The 26,383-nt window shown below is 39.5% G+C and overlaps 1 protein-coding gene across 2 annotated transcripts; it reads right to left on the minus strand.

The window, feature by feature from the left end:
- Positions 1-7,684: 7,684 nt before the first annotated feature.
- On the minus strand, positions 7,685-24,610 carry LOC138623257 (rho GTPase-activating protein 6-like). 2 transcript variants are annotated; one of them, XM_069702670.1, is made up of 13 exons: positions 24,400-24,610; positions 14,860-15,019; positions 14,268-14,339; positions 13,112-13,374; positions 12,696-12,891; positions 12,497-12,552; positions 12,257-12,407; positions 11,997-12,145; positions 10,565-10,744; positions 9,660-9,757; positions 9,199-9,461; positions 8,873-8,947; positions 7,685-8,788 (listed from the first exon to the last, which is right to left on the minus strand). In XM_069702670.1, the coding sequence occupies exons 1-13, from the start codon at positions 24,544-24,546 to the stop codon at positions 8,223-8,225; spliced, it is 2,376 nt and encodes a 791-aa protein (XP_069558771.1). In that variant the 5' UTR covers positions 24,547-24,610; the 3' UTR covers positions 7,685-8,222. The 2 variants fall into 2 exon arrangements, with proteins under 2 accessions (XP_069558771.1, XP_069558773.1); XM_069702672.1 differs by lacking the exon at positions 24,400-24,610 and adding an exon at positions 18,853-19,020.
- Between the last annotated feature and the right edge of the window lie 1,773 nt (positions 24,611-26,383).

The raw sequence follows: 26,383 nt of genomic DNA on the forward strand, positions 1-26,383 counted from the left end.
GGTAAAACAGACAGGAGACAGAAGGCTGAAGGTGTTCTGTCTGCATGCACACTCCTCCCCAAGAGGTGTGTATCCACACATACCTCACTGACACACATTTTTCTTCTCATCTGCTGTACATGTTTACACAGGAGCATGGAAAGCTATTTAACCCTTTGATGAGCTGGCATTGAAAGCAATAAGGAAGATGTTTGTGATCCCCATAACGTATCATGAAAACGGGCTGAGAAGTTGTGGACTCTCCTCTTTTCTTGCTCCATCGAGGACAGTTGCAATGCGTCTATTCATGAGTAATTTTTAAAAATGGATGAAAATGTGAGTATATGGTGGAACCTGATATATAAACAGTCAGCACCAGACGATATTGATAAAGAGCATTTCTTTATCGCCCCAGCTCTATTGTCAGGAAGAGAAAAATAAGGCTCGAGTCTGAGGATTCACAGCTGCCGGCAGAAAGCAGCAAAGAAGAAAAAAAAAACTTTCTATTAAGCAAGAGAGAATTGGCTCTCTCCACCCTAATGAGAATTCATCCTGTGAGATAGATGAGTCAGTGCAAAAACACAATTCCATACTTGCAATAATGAGATCATATTTGAGGAATTGGGTGTATATCCCTCGAGTGGAAAAAAAATCCAGCCAGGCCCAACCTTGTCTAAAGAAATCTTCTCTTTTCATGTCATGATGAAATAAAATCTGTGCTGATTAACATTCACAGTAGGTATACGTTAGCTAAGGTAAAGGCTGGGAGGTAGGAAAAGACAAAAAATAGTATGGATTAAAAACAGTGGGAGAATTTTGCGATTCTTGAAACATTTCTACAAGGTCACAAACTTTCAAACTTGAGTAGTCAGAGTCTGGTCAAGTCGTGGCCACACAATAAAAAAGAAATTGAAAAAAGTATTGGAAAGTTCAGAAAGTTGTTAACACCCCTTGGAGAGAAATCAGAAACTTAAGACTCTTCGCCTTTGGATGTAATTTGGACCACAGAAAGTGAAGTTAAAAATCCAGGAGAAGCTGAAGTTTCTTTAACTTAAAGCCACTTTATTACAAAAATAATAGAATAGCGAGGGAGATGCACAATTAACTTGTGCATCATGAGAAAAAAAACGATGAGCTATGAACTAGTGAATATCAAAGTCAAACTGTGAGCCTTTCTTTTTCTCAGCTGCCACACTACAGTGTGTCTGACCATGACTTGACTCCCAGTGTTGATTTCTGCCTGTTATCTTCTCATGCCTCATTGAAAAGGAGCTATAAAAAAAAAAACTGCTGAAGTTGCACAGGTCAGTTTGGTGCCCAATATTGTGAGCTAAAGGAACTTTTTGCCCAAGATACAAAGGTAAACATGTTGACGTTGTTCATGAGGTGAACCAATCACTGTTAGATTCCAGCACTTCTCACCTTCTTCTCCGCGGCTGCATTGCAGGAATCCTTCTAAAGATCACCATGTTTTGCTGTTTTTCTACCGTGACAGAAACACCATATTTAACTCAGTACAGTTGCAGGCTGCTTTCAAAGCTCTTCATCTCTGTGGAGCAGCTGAAGACTATTAGTCAAGAAACCAGACCTCCACTACTTGGCTGAAAAGAGAATAATAGCAGAGTGAAATCTAAGGTCCGATCAACAATGAGTCAGATGAGGGTTTCAAGCATGAATGTGGCACATCACACTGCTCTCCCTTGTCCCTTTAACCTGGACCGACTTTGTGCCAGAGACTGTTGTGCAGGCGTTGGGTTAAAAGGCAAAGGTTGATGTTGATGAAAGTTTAGGATGTGATGAACTTGTTGACTTAAAAATAGTCATGGTGGAGACCTCTTATCTGAATAGTGAAGCCAGGATTTTTACAAAACTTGCGAACGAGCAGTTATACAGTTCCCGTTTGCTGCCACCCTCTGATTAGTACCTTATTTTCTCATAATTACCCTTCCCGTAAGAAAGAACAACCTAAAGGGGGTAGAAAAGGTGGCTAGGCTGGAGTTCAAACTTGTTTTACACTTAAGTCTTGTTTCATCTTGTTGAGTGTTAAGGAGTTAATTGGAGTTTCATAACTAAATCTACAAATGAACTAAGTTTGGAGTCACTCTATTGAATTGATCTAATCCAGCCTGAAGGACTGATGGAATATTGGAAAATGTTTAACTCACTCCAGGGAAAACAATCATGTTTATTAGATCAGTACACAGCGACAGATTCAGTTCTGTTATTGCAATATGTCAGTAGTTTGTGTTATTTTTTTTGGAAGAATTCACAGTTATTAAAAGGGAAAAAAGGGGCATCTACATGCAGCTTCTTTCTTTGTTGTAAAGAGTTCTTCACAGGTGAGATAGCTTTCTAGATTTTGGTCCCCGCCTAAGGAAGCAGATAAAAAGTTTGTGTGATTAGAAGGGACTTTTTCCACACCTGTTGAGGCGGGATAACTACACCTTTATGTTTCCTTTGTGCATAACAGCAGCAAACCTGCAACACATGTGGGTGTGCACAGACTTGAAACATTTACTGCAGATGTGCAGTATCGAACTACAGCAGCCACAAGTGTCAAAAGTATGAGCTTAATTGTGTTTTTCAGGAAATCCAGGACGATTTCTACTGATTACATGACATGGGCTGGAAACAGTCAGCAGACTGGCATCTACACTTAAAGTGTGAGATTGTGTTTCATACCGCTGACACTGATGAAACATTCAGTTCTTATTTCTGGCAAAACCAATTTCGTGCTTTTGGTTCCAAATATGCAAATTATGGTCATATTCAAAATTCAAAAATCAAATGATAATCTAAACAGCATCCAGAACTTTGGTGGCTTTTGGTTATTTATACAAACCCCTTGCTACAGAGTACCACCCTGTCTCCAAGGTTTAGACGCTTTTGTGAAAGGCACGATCTGGTTTTTTTTATTACAAAGGTGCCAGGGGGCATTAACAAACAGGAGTTTTTAAACACTTTGAACTGATTTTGTTTTCCCAAACAAATTGTCAAGCTACGGTTTAAATACCTGCAACTATTTTTCTCAGGGCTCTCCAATTTTTGCAACTTGTCACCAATTAATGTCAGTATGTTTTTGTGTTTTCATTGTGTTCCCTGTGACTTACAAACACATCTTCAATAACAGAACTAACACAGCCTAAAACCTAACTATGCATGCTGACAATGTTAAAATCACCGACCAGGTGGTTTCTGGTGTGTTTCTCAGTGGTTGGTGCTTTGCTAATTGTTTTTTGTTGTTAGGTGGTTGCTATGGTGTTTTCACAAATTCTATACATCATAACTGAATTAATAGCCTACTGCATTTGTAATACCATACATTTTTCTTTCAGTAACATATTTCTAATGACGTGGAAGTCAGTTTGCGTCAAAGATAAAAGGACATGGCTGAGACTGTTTCTGAAAACAGCTGAAAATAGAGACCAAAGGAAATAAGCATGCAACCGAGATAGCTGCAAGAAAAAACAAAGCCACAGGAGAATATTGGAGGACACAAGTGGTGAGAAGATTCAAAGAGTACTTTCCTTGAAGCTGCTGCTTACTGTCCTCTTCAGGACAAGAGTGTGAAATCCTAATGCTGCTGATTAAGTGCTTTATTTCTTTATCAACACAAAGCCATATTATCAGGTGTTTGTGTGTTTTGCCACAAAATACAGACAAAAATTGGACGTGCTTACATTAGTGTTACCTCGTTCCTGATTAGGAAAACATTTTAGATAATAGTGCAGCGTCTTCTCATTTGTGAAAGAGACATGTTAAAACTTGACAATCGTAATGTTCTCTCAAACATATTTTCACAGAACACATGTTTTGAAGTATCACATCTCACGGGGCTAAGTGATCACTAAATGACACACTTACAGAATCAACATGACTCCATAAGAAATAAAAAAAACATTAATAGGTAAGAATATGAATGTGTTCATTGCTGTACCTCAAGAAAACTTGATAACAACAAGCTTTGGGGAAAAACATCTGGTTGCTCCAATTTCTGATGTTGCATGGGAGTCTTTTTTTCAGTCACATACTTTTCTGTTTGTTGCGCAAGTCTGAAGGCAGAAACAAAACTGCCTGTTGAAAACTGCCTTTTTGGTTGCCGTCCTGAAGGGTCCTGCTGATGTCATTTAAACAGCGAATCATTCACTGCCCAGCCCTGCCAAAGAACTGACATATTGAGGTTGACCCAACTTGATCCCCTGTCCCATCCTATACACGGCCTGCATCTAAACTGAACTGCGCTGTATTATGTGGACTCAAGGAGAGGGAGGGAAAACTTTACAAGCCATATGGACACTCCAAGAAACGGTGTATTCGGGTCACACACACTCTATTTCTATTTCTTCACAGGTCATCATTGTAAATGAGAATTGGTTCTCAATTGATTTTACCTGGTTAAATAAAGGTCATATATATTTACACTGAGCATTTTGACACAAATATCAGAATAAACAAATTCAATGTTTTTCTACAGTTTATTTCGAAGTGCAATGTGGTCCCTGTTTCAAAATGAGAAATATTAATCACATCTATCCCAACTGGAACATGAGGCAGAACAGATGGTGTGAGTGAAATTAGATTTTGTGGGCTGCATGAACACAGCTCTTGTCTTGCTTCTCTGAGATTCTCTGAGAAAATGGGAGAAGGAAAGATGTTTCTCAGTATGCTGGCCATAAAGTCTCAAACAGATATACATTGACTGATTTGGAAAGCCCTGACATTGAATTAAAAATTTAAAAAAAACAAATCGAACTGGAAAGTATTACTTCAAACATCCCCCTCCAAAGAGGAGACAGGAGGGAGCGCTGATCAGAATCCAAAGCAAGTCAAAAACTGCACAAAATTACTTGGACTTGTTTTATCAGTGACACACTTTGTATCTAAAACATCGCAATTTGTTCATGAAGTGCTGAAGTGGACTAAGCTGAGAAGCTTAATGCAATCACTGCTAAGCCTTTAATCTTTAACGTCTTTTTACTTAAAATAAACTTCATTAACCAGTCATGACCATGACTCCCATAATACACTCTCATTGACATTTGGGTCCTGTGTCACTCTTCCGTTCATTAATAGTCTGCTTGCTATTGTATTACACATTCTTTTCATTAGTGAAATGATTGTGGTCATTGTTGTCATATTATTGCTGTATAGGGTTTCTCCTTAGCAAAGGCGATGGAAATACATTTTCACATGGACAATGAAGCACAAGGGGAATCATAAATCAGCAGAAAATAGCTTCTTGCCTCAACTTTAAAAAATGTAAATGCAGCACTTTAACTTGGATGATTGATGGCAAGAAGTATATTTGAGTTACAACCCTGATTTAACCTTCAAATCTTCAACAGTATGCTGGGAGAGAATATTTGGATTTAAGGACGCTCATAGGTGCTTTACCAACTCAGGGAGTAAATCCTTGAGATCAGTAAGCACTCAAGACGTAGACAAGTTATTGAAAATGAGTCAGTACACAGCAAGTAGTCAGGAGCTGGTGCCTAAAATGACAGCAAAAGGACTGGGGCTTTGTAGCATTTGATTTGAAAGTGATTGTGCATGACTAACACCTTAATGAGCTCCACTGAGCTCTGTTTTTCCTCTGCAGAGATTTGAGTGCCAATCTCGACCTTGAAACCGCGGGGCCGGGGTTCTCTCCTTTCAGAACATTCAGCCTCATTTTCGGTTGAGACCTTGCTCCGTCCTCCCTGCAGCTGCCTCTGATGCTCGGGAGCGGACTCAGACAGGATGGACCTCCTGTTGGGAGCAGCGGCAACACTCTGCCAAGGATCAATTTACACCCATCAGTGCTGCAAAAGATAAGACGTGAAATGAAATGCTTGATCTCAATCGTTCGCTTTCAGGAGGCAGGTCAGAAGAAAACAGCTTCATATGTCTGCGTTTTCTTTCCAATGCTTGGCCTTTAAGTGTCAGAACAATGAATGCCTCCATTTGCACAACAGATTAAAGAATCTGTGGTGGCCAATGCAGCTTGACTCACACAGCTGTGGAGTGTTGAAAGTTTAACCACAAATCCTGGCGTTGAGGAAATTTGCCTAACAAGTGAAGATTTTTATTATCTGGGTGAGAAATTGCCAATTACTTTAGTTCATAACTCAAAAGTTAATTACACAGTTCCAGTATTCACAACCATTTCTGTCACTTTTAGGCAAGTAATCCTCCTCAAATATGCACTACCGTATTCTTGTAAATGCTCTGTAATTTGTGTCAGATTTTGATGCCAAACATTTTTTGCGTCATTACACACGTTCAATGAGGACTTTTTCTATTACAACATCATTTCTATTGAAAATGCTGCCAGTTATTGTCACAGCTCAGATATCTTAGATTCACATAAAGCTAGATTGATATTGATAAAACAAAATTTGCACTCAGAGGACATCAACACATCATAGTGTAAAATTAGATATTTACTGGCATAAAAATAGACATTACCCCTATCAAATAAAATTACCACCATCCCGATGAGAGTGGGAGAAAGGAGTCTAATATGAATGAAATCTAACAAACAGCTATTCAATATGTAATGAATGGTTATAACCCACAATCAGGATCCACAATCTTTACTGGTTAGTTAGAAGAAGAAAGGAGACCAACGAGGAAGGAAAACCTTTTCCTGGTCTTTTGCTTCCCTCTGGTGGCCAGTTTAGGTAATTCTGAACTACTGCAAAACAAAATCTGTTCTGGCCACAATACCTTAGTAATCCTGAGTTTCTGCTGATTCCTGAATGAACCCCGAGGATAAAACGTCATGTTACATTATCTGCCACCAGAAAACATAATTTATTTATAGGAGTCCAATATGCCACTAGTCTTTTCTTACCTTACCTATTTCTTTTCTACATTGAAAAATATCTTAATTTTGCACCAATTAAATCAGTGACTACTCCGGAAGAGTGCAGACACAAATCTATAATGTAGTTAACACGTGCTTAAAAAAAGGACTAATACTATAGATAATTAATGAGCTTAAAGTCATTTATGCATTTGCCCCTCCAAGGTGCATAAATTAAAAGTGTGAACTTGAAAGAAAAAACCTGCCTCATCACACAAAGGTCACATCAGGGCTCATGGGCTTTAGGAATTGCACGATTAACCAGTACAAACTCACCTTGTTGTGATTAACTTGGATATATGTTGTGTTTAATAATTCATGTTGCTATACTAGATCATGGTGAGATTCAGTTCAGGTCGTTTTTGCCCACAGTCCCCGTTTGAGCTTCAACGCCGGTCCTGTCACGTCACATGATAGTACAGCAAAATGTACTTTTCTAATATTTTTTGCTTACATTCAAAGCATCTCATGTCACGCCATAGTGCTCCATGATCCAGCATACTATAATTTCTTTATATGAAGGATGTTTCTCACATTTAGAGCTGTGCCGTCTGGAGTCCGACCAATCCGCAGTCTGACTGAAAGGGTAAGAAGGGTGGTTTGGTTTCAATTGAATTTCATTGTATGAGACACAAAAGACTGAGATTAATCTACTTTAAATGAGACAAATCAAAGTCAGTTCATTAAGTAGCACCAAGAAAAAGAATGGATAATTGTTTTGCTTTACATTATAAAGTACTGCAAATGTACAAATATCATATATATATATATATATATATATATATATATATATATAAGTTGGGCGGTCGAAAAGCAGATAAAGCTTGAAATGTGAAATAGTGCAATAACCCGTATTAAAAACATTAAAAACAAACTCCAGTTTTAATTGTCTGGAAAACAAAGAACTCGGTTAGACGGTGACACAGATTGCAGCATTTCCACAAGTTGGCAGATTACAGTCTGCTTGTTACAAAAGTTTGTATTAAAGTAGCTTAAATACAAATAAAGGTAATATATTTAAAGCCATATAACAAGATAAATATGATTTGTTTATATATTCAGCATAATAAAAAAACACATGCAAGTCTAATAAAGACATTAAAGTCTAAATACAAGTTTTAGAAGTTTCAAATAATTTCTCTGTAATTAATTATCCAATAACATTTAAAAAATTTTTTTAAAAGTGTACAAAATCATGCTTTAATTATAAACATCTAAACACCCATGCAATAGCAATTACAATACATCCATGTGGAGTAAGTTTTCATCAGAGTATAAAATACATAATTAAGCTGACACTGCAATTATTTATGATGGTGATGACGATGTGACTGACAGGGGACTGGTTCCTGTCTCTAAAACGTATCCACAGTTTAGCTCATCAGTTTAGGCTGCGTCACACCAAGGTTTCTGGCAGGGCTTCTGGATTTTCTTTTGACAGCATCTGCCATATGTACCATCTCTCTGTCGGCCAGTTTGAGGCATCAGGGCCCTTTGTTTCTTCTGGCCCAGAGGCTTCTGTCCTGTCTCCACTGTGGAGGGCAGAGCTCTGCTGGGACTGCTGAGGGGTTCGGGGGTCAGGCTGATACGAGAAGAGGGAGGGTGTGGAGTGAGAAATACGAGTCTCCCTTAGAGGTCCGGAGCAGAGAAGGGGAGACAAATTATTCGTCCTGGCCGTACGTAATGGACATGCAGGGCGTCCTGTCCTTGGTGTCAAGTTGTCTGAGCTAATGGCTCCTGATTGGCTGCTCAGTGTCGGATGTAATGATGATTCTGGCTGTCTCTGCTCTCTCTGGTCATGAGGACCACTGCTGCTGCGAGTCACCGGGAGGTGTGGCCTGCAATCCACAACGCCCAATGATGTTTGTGTAGGTCTGACGGGCAGCTTGTTGTTACCTTGGCGACTGCTCAGCCCCTCTGATGATCCATACGAGTCACATTCCGACACGTCTCCTACAGAGCCTGAGAGAAAGCGTTCGTTAACAACCAGCACTCGTGTCATATCCAGAGACCGTCTGGAGCGACATGTAAAGAGGATTCTGTTACCGGTGATGTGACGGCTGGTAAAATCCTTCCTGAACAGTTCGTGCCAGGTGTCCCAGAAACGGTCGGTGGAGGCCTCTGACAGAAACAGAAGAATTAAGAGGATTATTCACTTTGGTTTAATACATCAATATATCAGCGCAAGATATGACAGAAGCACAGTCATGACCTCTTTTTCAAGCTGGCGGCTGTTTCCCTTTAACCTTGACAGTGTTACAATACCAAGGAAAAATCATTTGGATTTATTCCCCCCAGTGTTAAAAAACACGATACCAGAATAAGTTACTTTAAATGATACTTTTCTATATATTGAAATGAATTTAGTTCACCTTTGTCAGTAGAATGAGTAGGAGAGGCGCTGCCCGATCCCTCTTTTGAATCATCACCGAGTCTGTGCTGCTCAGAAAGTCTGGGCAGCCGATCTGAGAGTGGACTGCTGTCCTCTTGGTATTTACACAGCAGTCGGTCGGACATGACCGGGGAATTATTGTCATAGGGAGACACCTCTCCACTAGATGCTTTGAGTGAGTCGTTGGACAAACGTCTCTCGGTCAGAGAGAAGGACTCCTCTGGTCTGAGAAGGCTGGGCTGTCTGCAGAAACAAAGAAGACACAATATGTTAAAGCAACTTTGAAATAAGCATTAAGCTATTGGATACGTGCGTTTTTGATTCTACAAACACATTTGACATGATGTGTGCTTCATTTTGATGATTTTGACACCTGGGCATGAGGTAAGCACACAAACACACACATATACACGATAAATCAAATAAAAGCCACATACTCACTTGCATTGTGAGGCCTTCCTCCGCAGTAAATAATCCACAACATCAGGATCAGTTTCTAGCAAACTCATAAGCACCTCATTCTGCAGGTTGGCAGGAACCTAGAAGAACCAAAAATCTGTTGTACTGAAGCTCAGAATAAAGGGTTGACAAATGTAAAGTCCTTGTTTACTTAATTTCATTGTGCCTTAATAATTAATAACATTAAAACTAAACACGTGTCTACATAGCAAAACACTTCAAATCTCCATACTGTACTCTGTCTACACGATCAACAACATTTTAACAGCAGCAGCTTCTTTTTAATCAGTTCACCACATTTGGTGAATTTGCTCTTTTACATAAACAACTTTCCTGATATTTACATACTATCTCTATTGTAATGCGCACTAGTACAGATATTTGAATGAGAATGTAATTAACAGCATTCATGATGCAGAGCAAATGTCTAATGGGCTTTTTGTCCTCGGATTCCCTTAGCAGATAATATTCAGACACTTCAATTGAGTGTATCTACTCTGAAGTTTCTGGTTAAAAGCAGAAAGCAGAATGTAGATGAGAGTCTTGCCCTTGGTCCTGTTTTCTATAAACCAAAGTGAGGCTGGGATGAACTTGTTCATCCATCCACAGAGGCTTCTCATTTGCCATGCACAGATAAGAGTATTCACGAAATTGAATTTTACAAGGTTCGGGAAAAACAAATTACTTTACAATGATGCTGCTTTGTTTTATAAGTGACTATAAAAGCACAGTCTACATTTTATTAGATGTGCTCTATTCCATTAAGCTCAAGAATTGAATATAATCCTGCAGAGAAAACCCGACTAAGACCTCGACAATGTCTTATTAAACCCTGTGTTCTCTTTAACTGTTCAAATGTCTTTGGGTTTGCCGTACGAGCTGCTTACCATGAACAGTGTATTGTATGTATTGATCATCCTCTGGACCACGCTGATGATGGCTGTACTCTCTTCTGCACGGGCAAAACTCTGGACCACAAACTCTTTGTCTGAGTTTTTTTGCTTGTGTAGGAGGTTGGGTCCAAAGATGGTCGCTAAATTGAGTGACGTCATCTTGTTTCCTGTGATCTAAACAAAACAGAACAGAGAATTTATGCTGTATATCTCAACAGTCTACAAACTGAGCACACACATTCTCCCACTAATCTTTTCAGCAGTGATGCTGGCATTACATCACCCAGGTTGGACTCCTGCTGCTACAGAAAATGTTTTCTAAACCGATATAATTTTTTATGAAAGGGGAGTCTTTTGCTGCAGACAGACCCTCCGTGGCGCCCAGGAAATGCAGGGAATGTGTTACCTACCACAGGCCTGCCACTATCAATAAGGCTGGCACTGCCTGCTTCTGTTCAAAGAAACTCAGCAGGCCTCTGGTTCACCGTTACAATATGCATGCACCAGGATCAGGGCCAAGAATAAAACCGTTTTATATCCGTGGGAAAAAAAGAAATCTCTGCTATGATGGTGATGATAATTGCAATAGTAAGAGACCTTCTGGCCCAGGTTGAACTAAAATCATGTGCATAAGGAGAGCAAGTAATTAATATGCACTTTTCTATGTGTAAAAGCATTGAGTGAAACAGAATATAAACCTGTGGATGAGCATGATGTTAAGCATTATATTCTCATCCTGTCACATTACTTATCTCAAATCTTATAAGCAGCTCATTCAAATAAAGTAGTGCACAAAAAACGTTCACCAAATAACGAGGAGAGCCGGGGCTGGAGTTATGAAGCAGTAAAACAATATTATCTGATGGGTGCAGAGAGGCAAGGTGCAAATATATAGACAGAGAGATAAACTGGGAATACACTCCGGATCAAATTAGCACAGAAGAGAATGGTGTTCGCAGCAGCATTGTTTGTTGTGCAACAGGTTGATAATGGTTGTGAATCATTTGATAAAGATAACCATAATGGACCATCATGTGTAATGGCGCTGCGTTTTCAGACAGCAGATGTAACGCACATCTGTCCAACTGCCTTCGTACGGTTGTTGGGATTCATTACGAGCGCATAAAATTTGTAAAACGGTTTATTTATGATATTCAGAATTAGTGTGGATTGGCTGCTCATTCCCTTCATATTTGTTTGTACTCGCTGGGAGAATCAACTAGTTATAACGTGTGATGTGCTGTCAACAAGCGGTTTAATCCCACAGCAATATCAATAACCCACTTATGACCAAAATATCAACACCTTATCAAGTGCTACATCATGTTTATGCAAATCTCACCACAAAAAAAAAACAGGTGCTGCTTGGACCTGTCTTTACTTTGCCATAAAAATAGGTCTTGTACACTTTTTTTTGTTTTTTTACCTCCTGCCCCTCATTGTCCAGCCTGTCTTCAGCGTGTGCAGACACGGTCGATAACAAACAGAGCAGGCGCTGCAGCGTGTCGCTGTTACAGGAAGGAAGCAAAAATATCAGGAGCTGGATGGCACTCTCTTGGTCTGAATAATCCAGCACTGCAGAAAAAGAATTCCACCAGTTTATGTCAAATAAATCAAAAGGTCACACAAGAATTCACCCAATAACAACAAGAATAGTGTTGTTTTTAAGATGTGTGTTGTCCTCACACATTGTGTTGATGAAGGCTGTGTAGAGTTCTCTTGTCAGCAGCGGGTCGGGCATGTCTCTGAGGAACTCTTTCAGCAGTGCAGCAACATCGTGGACACTGAGCTCCTCATCCAAGTGTACCTCCCATCCCTGGTCGAACTCCTCACGGAGCTGCATGAAATATTGTGAGGATTAATACTGCAAACCTGTTGCTCGTACAGTAGTCGAGGTGTTCTGAAGCCAACCAGCTGCAGTCTTACCTGTCGTACTCTTTTCTTGGAGCTCCCAACACGGAAAATTCCGACAGTTTGAAGGCCTACATGAAGATAAAGACGCTCCCTTAGTGGCAATATTGAGAATAATATTCCACCGCAAAAACATTCAAATTGTAAGATTCATTAGGTTATGTCCAAGAGTCCGTTATTATGCCTATATAGTTTTAGTTTTTGAACTTTGTACCGTATTTTTCCAGGTGCTGGCAGCAGAGGTCCACTATCCTGGGCACCTGTCTGTAAATAGGGTTCAGGCTGAGCTTTTTGTCACGGAGCTTCTTCCTGTTGCCGGCTGCCTCCTCTGGCAGAGACAGCTGGAGGGCCTCCAGGAGACGAGACTGGCTATCGTCAAGGTCAGTGATGCAATCCACAGACACTCCGCCCTGACACGTAGACGGGTGACAACCATAGAGTGACTGGAGAAAGCGAACTCATCTTACGCTTTGAGTAATAAAATGTGCTTCAGTTATTTAAACGGCTGCATCCGCAGCCCACAGAGTGCATGTCTAAAAAGGTCATGAATTCCCAGAGAAATCCAATGTGCAAGTGTAATTAGACTGGTTCCCTGTTGTTCTACATGAGCGTATCGACAGAAGAGCCTACCCTCCTGCGTGTCCGCGGGGCTGTGTCTGGTGTGCTGGGCAGAGGAGATTCATTAGGCGTCTCGGAAGTGGAGCTTAGGGATGAGTTGCTGCTGGAGAGCTCTTTGTTTGCCCTTTTGAAGCTAGAGGTCAGGTGTAAGAAGGATAACATCAATTCAGTGGGGTCGCTGTGCTCCTCCCGCGGGTGATCGTGCCGCAGCTTGTGCGTGCGGTCGTTGGATATGACATGCGACAGCAGTATGCCAAACGCCTGAGGCGAAGTCTCTGTGTGATGGGAGGGGAAGGGGGAGGAGGGGGGGGGAAGAGAGGAAGACTTAAAGTTCACTTAGTTAGCTTCAAGCCAACAGAGAGACTCTGAATTACTCTTTAGATGTGCCAGTCATGTCAGCATATTATCTAATTTTAACCTTTGGATTATTTCCAGCTGAAAGCATCTAAAACTGTGCTGCGATGGATTCATTCAGTATATTCAGACCCCATCTTTTTTAATAAATCCCGCCCAAAATAAATATAACAAGAGAAATTGCAAAAACAGTGTTCTGCAGCGCACACTTAATATTCAGAGAGAGGACATACTTTCCCAAGTGCCTTTGTAAACAAAAGGAGAAAAGCGGAAAGAGGGGGCTGGGCATGCCGGAGGATAGGCTGTAACGAATGAGCCCCCACTTAAGATTGTTTTAGTTATTTCCCTCGACTGCTTGTCTGACAGAGAACATCACTTTCCTGCCAGATTGTTGCAGCGGGCGGGGCAGTGCAGCGGCTGAAGATCACAGCTTCCCTCTGCACTGGGAGATTCTGATCACTGCGAGCTCCGCGGGTATAAACAGCTGGGATTGTCTGCTTCAGTGAGTCCAAACAGTTTCGGTGAACGGCATAAAAGAGGATCTTTTTGAGTGTCAGAAGCTGACTATAGGCTGGAAACTGGAGGGGAATAAAAGTCTGACAAGACTCAGTGGCTCTACCACAGACGTAAAGGATAGCTGTGTTTACAGGTTGAAAAAGGGTTGGAAAGCACTGAAGTTCCTTCTATACTGCAATGACATCATGCAGGCACTGAAACGGCTTCATAAAAGGCCAACTGGAATAAAACTACACCGCAATTGAACACGTTGCATATGGCTATAATTCACAGTGCTCCATATGCTGAGTCACATTACCTTTATCTTTACTCTTCTCTTTAGATAATGAGTCCAACTTCCTCCTCAGTGACATCTTGTGCTTGTGGCCATCTGAAAAAAAAGTTAAACACGGTCAAATAAAGAAATGTAGTTAATATGCTCCTGTTCATGCTCGCTCCACTTGATATTCTCAGGCTCATTTCCCAAATGTCTGCACAATTAAAAAGAGCAAACAAACACAGATAAACTGTGCAGAAAGTGCAAAGATGTGGAGAGTGAATCTTAATTCATAACCTTATAAAGGAGCATGTCCTTTCATAAAACAGGGACAACACAACACGTTGACATTGTCAAAAGAAGTAAACTAAACCAGGACAAGAAAGCTCTGTAGAAAGCTAAACCTTCTAAAGTTTTCTTGACAATGATTCAGCCCAGAAATGGAGAAGAAAGACAAGCTCACTTTATGAATATTGTACCCTTACACAACAAAGGAGAGCGGGCAACGAGTCCCGTCCGCTGTTCTGCTTTTGTTTCATAAAAACATGCTCTGACAAGCTACAGCCTGGGACAGAGTAGCAGCCTGCTGGACAAGAAGAAGCCTGTAAATGTGCCTGTGTGTTTGTGTTCCTACATTTAGGGATGGTGATGTGGCAGCCCAGGTCGGGACCCCGCAACAACCGCCTGCAGGCCACGTCCTGGAGACGAACCCTCTCCAGCTCCGAGAGGCTTTGCAGCGGGACGGGCTTCAGGTCCACGCTTCGCCCGGACACGCTGTTCCAGGTGAAGTCACCCTGAGGACACACACGGCACATCAGATACGCCTATAATTGGTGTCACATTTCACATTCAGGACCTGTCAGTCATAACCGCTAATGACTCCAGTATGCCTGAACTGACAGATGTTCCTGCTTCACTTGGCAGCTGGAAGTGACAGCAACTGTCTCCTATAACAGAAGCTGGCAGCTTCCACTGAAAAGACAGTTTGTGATGTGGAAGTGGAGGCAACTTCTTGATGTTACCATGGAGCTTTTGAACTGATTATTATATGTAATTTAACATTTTCTTTTAGACTGTAGAACACAGAAGTGTAAGTTGCTGACATCAGTGATACTGTTGAGATAAACATGTCCAACTAAAGGACTTTAAAAGTATTTTCAAGCTACATTGAAGTAGCTGTAGTACCTTAAATATGCTACTGAATCAGAGCACTGTGCAGATTATCCTATTTTACAAGTATCATAAATATGATGAATAATAGATTTTTACCATAAGCCCTTACACGTCGAAACTCTAAATAGTGCATGATACTGAATATAATTGTGGCGTGTGCGGCACTCATCTTTTAATAATCTATCACCCAAATAAATCAAAACTGCATCACTTCGTCAGTAAACATTGCCACGGCCGTTCTGACAGTTTGCTTCAGTGGTAATGACGGAGGAAATAATCTGATCTGAAATCCTCAACCTTTGAGCATCTCCATGCTGGAGATTACAGTGCTTTGATCCGGCACAGTCAATCCAATCATATGAGCCGTGTTCCAAAGAGGCTTAGTAAGTCATTATCAGGATAAGGCTTACACTAAAGTGGCTCTCTCCCATTAAATGCAAATTGGGTCTGTGCTACAGTAGCATGCTATTATCGAGTACACATACAGTTTGACAAAGTGCGGTATAAATACAGTCCAAAAGGTTAAAACATCACGGCGTCCATCGAGGACGCATCTGATCGGCCCCAAACTCATTCTGCAGCGTGACCCAAAAACCTCCAGCGAGATTCATGAAGAACTATCTTCAGTGACAAGAAGGACAATGAGAAGTGCAACAAATGGTCCGACCCACGCGGAGTCTCGCTCTTAACTTTACAGAGTCAGTCTGGGATGACATGCAGCGACAGATCTGAGACGGTGGCAACTTCTGCAGCTGCAACTCGTCTCTGTCAGTTCTGTTGGCACAAAAAAATGATATAAAGGTTGAAACGCTTCATCATAAGCGAGACAATGAGTGACTAAATAATTTGTGACAATATTATTTCCCTGTAATAATTTATAAATATAAAAGATCTTAACATTTGGCTGCTTTCAGGTCGAGTTAATTTAGCTACGTTACAAAAAGCATTACGACATTATAGTTTAACTTTAGGTCTATAACCAACAACAGTCATTATAGATTAATCTGCAGATTATGTTTTGGATTTAATAATTAATCACGAAGTGTATAAAAACTTAAAATGATCTTGTACTGTTCGACCAAAAGTAACTAAAGACATGTGACAGAAACTGGAGGCCAAAAACTGGAGCCTTTTCTTTTTTCTTTTATGTTTTCCTTAAAAATAACAAAAGTGATTATCTAAATCGTTTTTCTGTCAAGTAACTATTTGACTAATCGGCTAATCATTTCAGCTCTAAATCATCAGTCGTTAAAAATGTTGTTCTGTCCGTCCAGCGGCTCGAAAACCAAAGATACTTGATTTACAGTCACATTATTTGGAACAAAAGATGGCAGGTAATAATTTAAAAGCTACAATTAGTGTGATTAAACAACGATATAAATCTTCTCGGGTAAGGACTCAAAACCCACTTTCAAAAACCCACTACGGGTTTAGACGAAGATGTCCTTTCTGAATGTGTAATATTGAGTAGTACTGAAATACTCCAGCTGACGCTCAGTTATCTGCCCACCTATCTCTACGGCGCTGTGTTTTCTGAATGCCGACAAATGACCAGGTCACAAAAGTACGAGTATCTTCTGCAGCCAAGAAAAATGAGTAACAGTGTTTTAAGTGCCACTCTTCGTGTTGAGATAACTGTACGAGTCACATTTGCGGTCATCTTGTCGTTTTGTTCTGACATTCCTCCTGTGTGACGGTACGGGAGTGGAAACTTGTCTCCATATCTGATCCAAGGATGAGCCGGGTTCCCACAGTTTCTGCCCGTCAGTGAAGTCACATCCTCGAATAAATGACTTTCGTCGAGGCAATCTAAGGCTTGTTCATAGCAATTTGATGCAATGTTGTTTTAGTCATTTCATAATCATGGGTTTGAGTGTGGCGTGTTCAGACCTGTGATACGAGGGCAGTTTTTATGCAATATTGCTTCATGTTATGTGTTGTGAAGATTACCGTCTAGGCAGGCCGATGGCTTTTTCTAACAACCTTTTTTCATGTCGCAGAGAAAGGAAGTGAGACCCGAGCAGATGCTTCCAGTAGTTCCAGATGCAGACACGGTCAAAGCTGGATGAAGTTAGTGTTTCTTATCACACTGAGCTCATGAGTGCAGCAGTCACTGATGAAGTCAACTCCTAAATACAGGTGCACTTAGTTGTGCAGTGGCTAATTTTGATCCAAAGCCTCGCTGAAACACAATAGCACTTCCTAGAATACAATGAGAGGAAACGCACAAGGTAGTTTCATACAATATGGCTAGATGGAAAACTCAGATTACTTTAATCAAACACACTCGAACAAGACCCAGGGAGGAGATGAATATTCTTCGGTGCTCAGGAAGCCATTTCGAGGAGCCCTTACGCTCTCGCCCACATTGTTTACTTTACAGGTCCGTGGTAGACGTCTGCTTTGGAGGATTTAAAACTGCATCCTCCTGCACACATGTCGCCCTTAACCTTGGGTGGGTGCAAATCTTCCATGGTTGAAAGAAACTCAGTATATTCACTCAAGTACTTACTTAGTTACTTCAGTATATTCAATTTGATAGAAACATTGTACTATCTACTTTTATTTAACAGCTTTAGTTACTTTTAAGATGAAGTTTTGGCACAATAGACAATATAACAAGCCTTTAAAGTGGAATACGTTGTTGAAGATTAAACCAGTGGTTTCAAACCTTTTTCACTTCGGACATCTTACAAAAATGTTTGCGTAGTCGGGGCCACATTTTAGAGAGTGAGTTGTTAACAGCTTTTTACTGCTAAATTTCTCACATTATTTTATTTCAATAAATGTTCAAAGGATCCACAATCTCAATTAAAAAAAAAAATCAGAGAGTAGAGAAAAAAGCCCAAAAACTAAAAACAGATTTGTGGATCAGAACTTAGTTTTTTTTCTTGTTTCCTCTCCCAGTAATCATCTGACAACCTCTCACATTTATCTGCAGCAGTTTCAACACTGACATGCTGCGTGCACTCGATGATTCAGCATTATTAGTTTGATAATGTCATATAATAATAAATCTTTCAGAGGGACCAAACCAGTACTTTTACTTGAACTACATTGTGCTGCTAAAACTTAAGACTACATCCTTTTACTTGATTTTTTTTTTTTTTTTTAAAGCAGAACTTTTAAAGTCTATTTGTAAGATATTGTAGTAGGCTTAAAGATTTACCTCTTCAACCACTGGAAATGTGATTGTGTACAGAATAATATTATTGCTTCAGCAGATGTAGAAAAAAATTACAAGGATCAAGACCATTGTTATTGTTTCCTCTCGTGCCATTTAGGATGGTTCAAAACTTTTCAAAGTCCGCTGCCGTAACTTTACATATCCTGAGTGAACTTCATTATGTTTCTGCCAGCTTGTAGATATCTCTCTGGCTTTAATAAAGAGGTTGTGATCCTGGGAAAGATTTTAGAAAGTCGTTGCAGAGACAAACCGAGAACAGTTACTCACAAGATAAGTGATGCTTCGCTCGAGAATGGGATCCCCCATCACACAAACACCGGTCGAGACGTCCGTCCTCAAATGCGTACGCCGGGGGTTTAGTGACAAATTAACGGACCCCCATTGAACCTCAGACAATAAAAAAAAAAAAAATACAGACACACAAGCTCATATGTTTGCGGTTTAAACACAGCCCGGATCCAGGTGGCGCACGTGCGCTGGAAAGTGAAACGTTCAGGGACTGATTATCATCGCGGTGAGTCGAAAACTCCAAAACAGCCACTTGTAGTTTGACAGGAAGTCTCGGCGCTTCCCGTCGAGTTAACAAAACAAACCCAGCTGAGAGGATTCAGCCTGTAGGCACGCATCACACACGTAGAGATAGCCATGCAAAGAAGGATTTAAAAAAAAGAAAAAGAAATTGTTTGAAAGTGCGAATCATAATTAATACTACAATACCCATGATCCTCAGCAGCTGTTGCTAAGCAAAATGAATTAGTAGTTTTTAGTTCAATCAACAGATATATTTTAACATGATGGATGTTTCCTATATTCCTGATTTTTTTTTTTTTTTTATGTCTGAACATTTTTTTAATTTTTTTTTTTTTTTTTTAAACAGTTAGACTGCACAGATAAAATAGCTGGGGGGGAAGTGCTTAACTGCCAAATGCAGCAACACATTTTGAAGGTGATGTTGGGTGAACAGATCAGTCTTCGCTTTGAGAGCTTATTTAGATGATACAAAATCTTTAGTAATTATTTAAAACATTAAAACTGAGTTACATAGAATTTACTCTATAATGTGATATATTAGCAGCTCGAAGTTTTACCTCAATGGTTGAAGATCACTATCCTGCTGTCAGTCAGACATCTAGTCCATTTATTGAGTTTGCCAAATGAACTAGCATTTGGGTAGATTTATGAATATATAATTAAACATAAACTATCACCAAAAAAAAATCACCAGGCTTTTTTTTTTTTATCACATATTAATAAATAGCGGGAGCAAATTCAAAGGCTTTTTTGCACAGCAGCTGGAGCAGATGCTGGTTAATACCATATTGTCATATCATATTGTGAACAATCTAACAGCTGCATCAGCATGCTGTTAGTAATGAATAACCATTCTGTCTACTACGATTAGACAAATAATATACATAATTTTTTTTTTTTTTAAAGTGGTGTCCTCACAAAACAGTCAAAATATCACTCACAATCTAAATGTCCAATTTTTGAAGATCAAAAAATAAATAAATGCTATTGTCATTGATAAATTCCCTTGTATGGGTTTAGTTTCATGGTGGTCCAAACTGCTCCTGGTGCTTCTCTATGGTATTAAAAGTATAACATTTGATGGCACAGTGATAATAAAGTTTGGTGAGAAACCTCAAACTCACAAGTCACAGTTGAAAAAGAAATAAAAAAAATTCTGTCAGCTTTTATAAACTTGGATTGGAGTCCAATTTCTATCACTGTTATTCTGAAGTAACATGGCAGAAGGGAACATTTTCTGAAAATAAGCAAGATTTTAAAATAAATATGCTTCCTCGTGCAATTTAGCAAAGTTAGTTCTTCTTTAGTGAGATCCAAGAGAGCCCTTTTCAGTTTCCTGCAAGCTCTTTCTCCTTCAGGCCATCTCCTCCATTGCTCAGAGGAATGCTGATGACACGCTGATAACCTAATCACTCCAGCAGTACTCTCAAGCTTTCTGCTGCACAGATGAAAAATATGCCATTCAGCCTTCTCCGCCCTGGCAGTGAGGAGAATAATAATAAATAATCCGTATGAGAATAAGATTAAAATCACATTTCAAATATTAAACCGAACAACGCTTTTATAAATATATGTCATTTTAGAATGACCTTATGTATATATAATGTTAAAATGCAGAACAAGTATGAATAAGTTAATAACAGGATAATTGTTTACATTTTCTAAAATTATAAATTAAGTATTTTACTTTATTGAAGATGAGCTCACATCTTTTGGGTTCTACCTCCTATCAACCTTTAATAGTTGCTGCAGTGATTAATGTCCTCATTTACCACAACAGTGTGATGAATGGCTCCCTCTAAAGGCTTTATACGTTCCTGCAGTTTACTCACTTCCTGAGAGTAATGAGTGAATGGAGCTATATTTTATAGCTGCAAATCTAATGTGGCTGTTTGGAGTGTCATACAGTTGTATTTCTCTTAAGCGTTATAAAGGGAATATATTAAGTGAGCGAAGATGACATCACACGCTGCCTGAGGTCCTTTCAAAATCACCATCTTCCACAGACAAGATTTAATTCAGGCAGTATTAAAACAATGTAGAAAAAGGGAAAAGACACTGAATGACTTTAATAAGTTAGTTATATATATTGAGGATTGAATTATATTATACTATATATATTTTCCAATGCCTCACAAAGTTCTGACCGGAGGCTAGTCCAAAAAAAAACCTCAAATTAAAAGAAAATCCGTTTAAATGAATCCTAAACATGACTGTGACCAATGCTAGGCACTTATGTGGCTCAGAAATGAACCACCACAGTCATATTAAAGAGTAATTGTCTTGGAGTCGGGTAGTCATGCCTGCTGTCTTAATATTACACAGTGTGAAGCTCACTTTAGGATCAGGGCTGCAGGGTAATATTCTGGGAAGATGTACCAAGAAGGTCAGCGCAGATCAGCGGTAGATTTTGGCAGATTTTTCAATGACATGTAATTGTAATTTAAAGGTTGTTAATGTTGCCTCAAAGTTTAAAATCTGTTTCTGTGCCAACTCAAATGATCTAATGTCATAAAATTTGCAATGCTTGATGTTTTGTCTCCTCTCACTGTGTCCATTGAATTTTCACCCTACAAATGTTCAATGGGGAACAACATTGTTCTTATATTTACTTTCCAGTGCTGCACAGAGGAAGAGTAAAATCTGACTCGATGTCTATATAACGACCAAAAACAAGCAAGTTCATTCTTCTTCTAACATCTTATCTGGCACCTTCAGAGCCCCAACATAACTTCTTTTTTTACACCATATTGTGCCACCAATATCTCAACGTACACCCACAGACTGTGAGCTCAGTTTGTTTATTCATGACTTGAATGACTACATGAATCATAATGTAACCACACAGAGGTCGGTTTAGCACCATGCCATGCAAACAGACAGCCTCTCGTGGGAAGAAATATGTGCCTGAGGGACTGGAGCCAAGGATCAGGTCATGCTGCTGTACTGGGAGAAATAAGATTTGAGGCGTTCTTCATGTAAACCAGATGTCTCTGCTTTCCATCTCAGCTCGGACCGCTGAGGTCTTGAGTGAGCACAATGCTAATAAAACACAATGATATTCAACCGGTGGAAAACACGGGGTCATTCACAACACTGATCTAAACAACCATTCTGACACTCCCCTTTAAACATGGGAAAATATGTGTTCTTATGCTGGAGTCATGCAACACTTGGTGATTATTTGTGTTTTGCACAGCACAAACATTAAAAAAAAGAAGCACATTGGTCTAAACTGCACACCTTAATTAGGATACGCAGAACATAACACATTGCAGTGATATATGTCTTTTGATTACAGACTCATCATGAGAAGCCATTGGAACTAGTAAGATTTGAAACTCATGGTTGTCTTTGTGATTTACTCTTGAATTAATTCCCAGTGGATGGCATCCAAAAAACGAAATACTGACGTTTTGTTTTTATCTTTACAAGAGGCCTGGATAATTTGAGTTTCAAGACACATCACATGAAAGGAGAGTCTTGCAGAGCTGCGACTGTTAGTGGGCGGAGGTGCAGCAGGCTGACTTCACTAATGTTGTTGCAACAGTCTCTTGGATACTATTGTCCCTGCATGAACCTTTGCTTGGATATTTGATTACTGACTTGGAGTAAATTTTGCATTCAGTGAGGCTCTTACTCACCGTGAATGTAAGCTGACAGCACGGCCATGCGAGTCTCCAGGAAGGAGATCAGATTTCTGCTCAAGTGTTTAGGGTTGTTTGTTTTTATTGTTACATATTTATACTTTTCTTGTTTTATCTTTTTATTTTTGCACACCGTGGGACTGTGAGAAACAATATTTCCATCTCTCTGTATGTCTTGTACTTTTGGTGAATTGACAATAAAGTTGACTTTGACCAGAGTTCTTCTAGCAAGCCTGCTCCACAAAGTTCTAAGGAAAAGTAAAAATCATAATTAGAATATCTGTAACATTTTTACATAATGTCTGAGGTTGTTACTTGCAATGGAGGTCATAATTTCCCATCACAACAATGCCTTGCAAGAAACTAGGCCCATGGTAACTCATGCACACATTCACCAAAGTCATAAATCACATTAAATATCCTCTCTGACAGAGTTTTCATTCAGATTTACTGAATACATTTCTAAGGGCTCTGGCTGTAACATGCAATAAAGAAAACACACCTGGCATTCATTAAAAGCCTATTTTAATGTGACACCTAATACATCCATTACACTAAACAAACAGTGTTGCCATGAGGACTGATTTAAACACAACAGCACAGATCGGCTCAATCTCAGACATGATATGTTCAGTGATTTTTTTGTTTGTTTTTTTGGCAATGTAGGACGGCTTCGAAACTGCCAAAGCTTTTACAGGTGCATTTACTGTACTGCTGCTTTACACAATGAGTTAATGCATAATATATATATAATTAATTTAGAAAACTTTCCTCAACTTAAGTTAAGAGCATCTTGTTCTCAGGGATATGCACGGATTCAAGAGCTAATTTAATAATATTGCTGTTTCTTATACTTTGAAACTTGATGCATAGGAAATTGTTAAACTAAACCCTATCACATCCACTTCCACAATATTTCCAGAAGTCCACCTTGAAGTTTGTCTTATAGTTTTTTTTAAGGATTTGCAGTTTCCCAGGCACACCTCTTTCAGTAAGTTAGTCAAAGCCTACAGGCTTCTGCTGACATCATTTCATCTTTGTAAAGTTGAATCACTTTTAGTGACGCAGCATTTAAATAAATAAAAGGTCCACACACTTCGCAAACTTATGTTAGTCATACACTTTTTGATGATGCAATACAATGGAACCACGATTACTCAGTATTTGTTTTTTCCACTTAAAAACAATAACTACATGTACTAAATGTACAGAGAAAAAATGTCTCTGTTTTTAATTTAAGATAAAAGGAAATACTGAGAGCCCTTCTTGGCTACATCATCCATAAGGGAATTCCAGCCTCTTCCGGAATTTAGAAACTCCCTGCAGCTTTACTTTTTGTACTAAAAACTTCACAAAAATGACTAAATCAAAAAGCAGTTCAAAAGGAAAATAAATTCCGCATCACTCTTTGAGTTGTCGAAAGTTTTAAGACACGTGCATCCGCAGTTTATATATATATATAAAAAAAAAAAAAATTAAATAAAAAAAAAAATCTTGTCAATATATCATCATCATAACTTGATGAAAACAAGCCGTCTGCGACCTGATCTGATGACACCGAAAGAAGCACGCCAGAAAACTCGGTTACGTTTGTGTTATCTGTCCGGCAATCAACATTAGCAATAAAACCACCAACCTTCAACGATGTCTCCTCAGCTTCGGTACTGTAATTCCGCGTCAATGAGGAGTCTAAACTCCTGGTCTGCCTCAGTCTCCGCTTGGAGATACTTTTGGGGCTCAGCGAGCACGAGAAAACACTGCTTAACAATCCTTGGGCGGACATATCTCCTTTAGTTCGTGGATAAAGAAGTGTTATGACAGATTCATATCTTTGCCACAGGTCCAAACCAAACGAGTGAGAAGGAGCGTTTCACAGCAGCAGCAGCAGCAGCAGCAGGTCTCCACCGCGTCACCATGCTCAGTGTTACGAAATACGCGCGGTAGTCCCGGGTCACCTCCTGCACCTCCTCCACCTCCCGGCGCTCTGACTCACCACTTTCTGCTTTTATCCTTTTAATAACGTTTTTTAAAAAAGTATGTTAATTCCCCCACCAAACACTAAAACAGACAATACACAGAGGCATTGTGACTTTAGTCTTTAATTCATGCGTGGGTCTGACTCAGAGAGCACGTGCTGCAGTTTACTCGAGCAGATTCATTATTATGCACACCAGAGGTGTAAACATATTAAGCTTTTAAATTTGACCAATTCAGCTTTGGAAAAAAAGAAAAACACTGCAAAAGGATTATTTTCTGTATTTTGCACTTATTGCCACTCAAAAATCCATCAAATCAAGGCTTTCCAAAGATTTAACAAGCAGACACTTACACTAATACTTGTGTGTTTATTTATTAGTGACTTTAATAAAACAATGTAGTGTGAAAAAAAAAGCCTCTCTCTAGGGCCTGAAGACTAGACTGTATATACTGTATAAACTAATGCTGCCTTATTTGTTTTAATGTTTGAGGTTAAATGGTCCATTTGAATAAATGGAAGTTTAAATATCTTTAGGTAATATACCGCAATTCCTAGTGAGGCACTTTAAAAACAAAGGTAACTTCAAACTAAAACTATTTAAAACTATCAAATTGACCTTTGAATTTTTCCAATTTGGCCCCTTGTTTTAATGGATGTAGACATACTCTTGGAAATGTTCCACAGATTTTGCCCAATTTCGCTGCCCTTTTCCTTTTTACTGAACATTTATTTTCTTCACCATAAACCAGTGGAGATACATGGCATGCAGGGGCCTCGGAACAGACTCTTCCTGTGGGAGCCCTGGGGAAGGGACCTGTGCGATAACGTGACATGTGAACCAGCACTGTATGGCCACGATAAGGATTCATCAGATACCAACGTCCACCAAACAGACAGGGGAAGTGGCGATAAGAAGGCAGCTTTGCGTTTGATCCACTTATTTGGTAGTGGGAAGGTTTGGAGTACGACTCCTGATAGATTCCCGTCAGACTTCCCATTATATCATTTCTCAGAGGGATCGGTCTTACATCCAAGAACATGGTAAAGGATTTGGTTCACGCAGGTCCTGGATGTAGGTTTGAAACACCTCAGGATTGGGTTTGGTTTAAAACATTTGCACTCTTACATAAAGCAGCAAGAAATAAATCATCATTTATGTTGAAACTATGACCGATTTTACAGAAGCTATATGGTTACATTTCATTTTTACATCAGTGCAACAGCACAGTGCAGATTTTTTTTAATCTATTGAGCAGAACAATGTGAAGCTTGCTGGTTGGGATAACGCTGCTGTCTCACTGGAACCATGCAGGTTTCTGGGGATGTATGTAGGAGGCAATTCTTCCCGGTGATTTAGTAGGACAGTTCTCTAGTGCTGTCAGATTTTGAGGGGGATATCATATGAAAGCAAAACAAGGCTCTGTTATATCATTTAGATTATCTTGCATAGACATCTCATCCTTGTGTTGAGGATATGATGACCATAGCGTTACATTTAAAATCATTTCTACATTTTTTACTTTCTGAGGACTGACCACATCAGGTATAATGAGAGGTTGTATTTCAGAGTTCATTGGATATTTCAGAAGGACATCAAATGGAAAGTACTCTAATTATGTGTGTAACTGACAGAATGTGCAAG

The sequence above is a fragment of the Brachyistius frenatus genome, unplaced genomic scaffold (genome assembly GCF_029030835.1).
Source record: "Brachyistius frenatus isolate BFR_SWC_R1_liver_20210118 unplaced genomic scaffold, ASM2903083v1 Contig_42, whole genome shotgun sequence".
Classification (NCBI taxonomy): domain Eukaryota; kingdom Metazoa; phylum Chordata; class Actinopteri; family Embiotocidae; genus Brachyistius; species Brachyistius frenatus.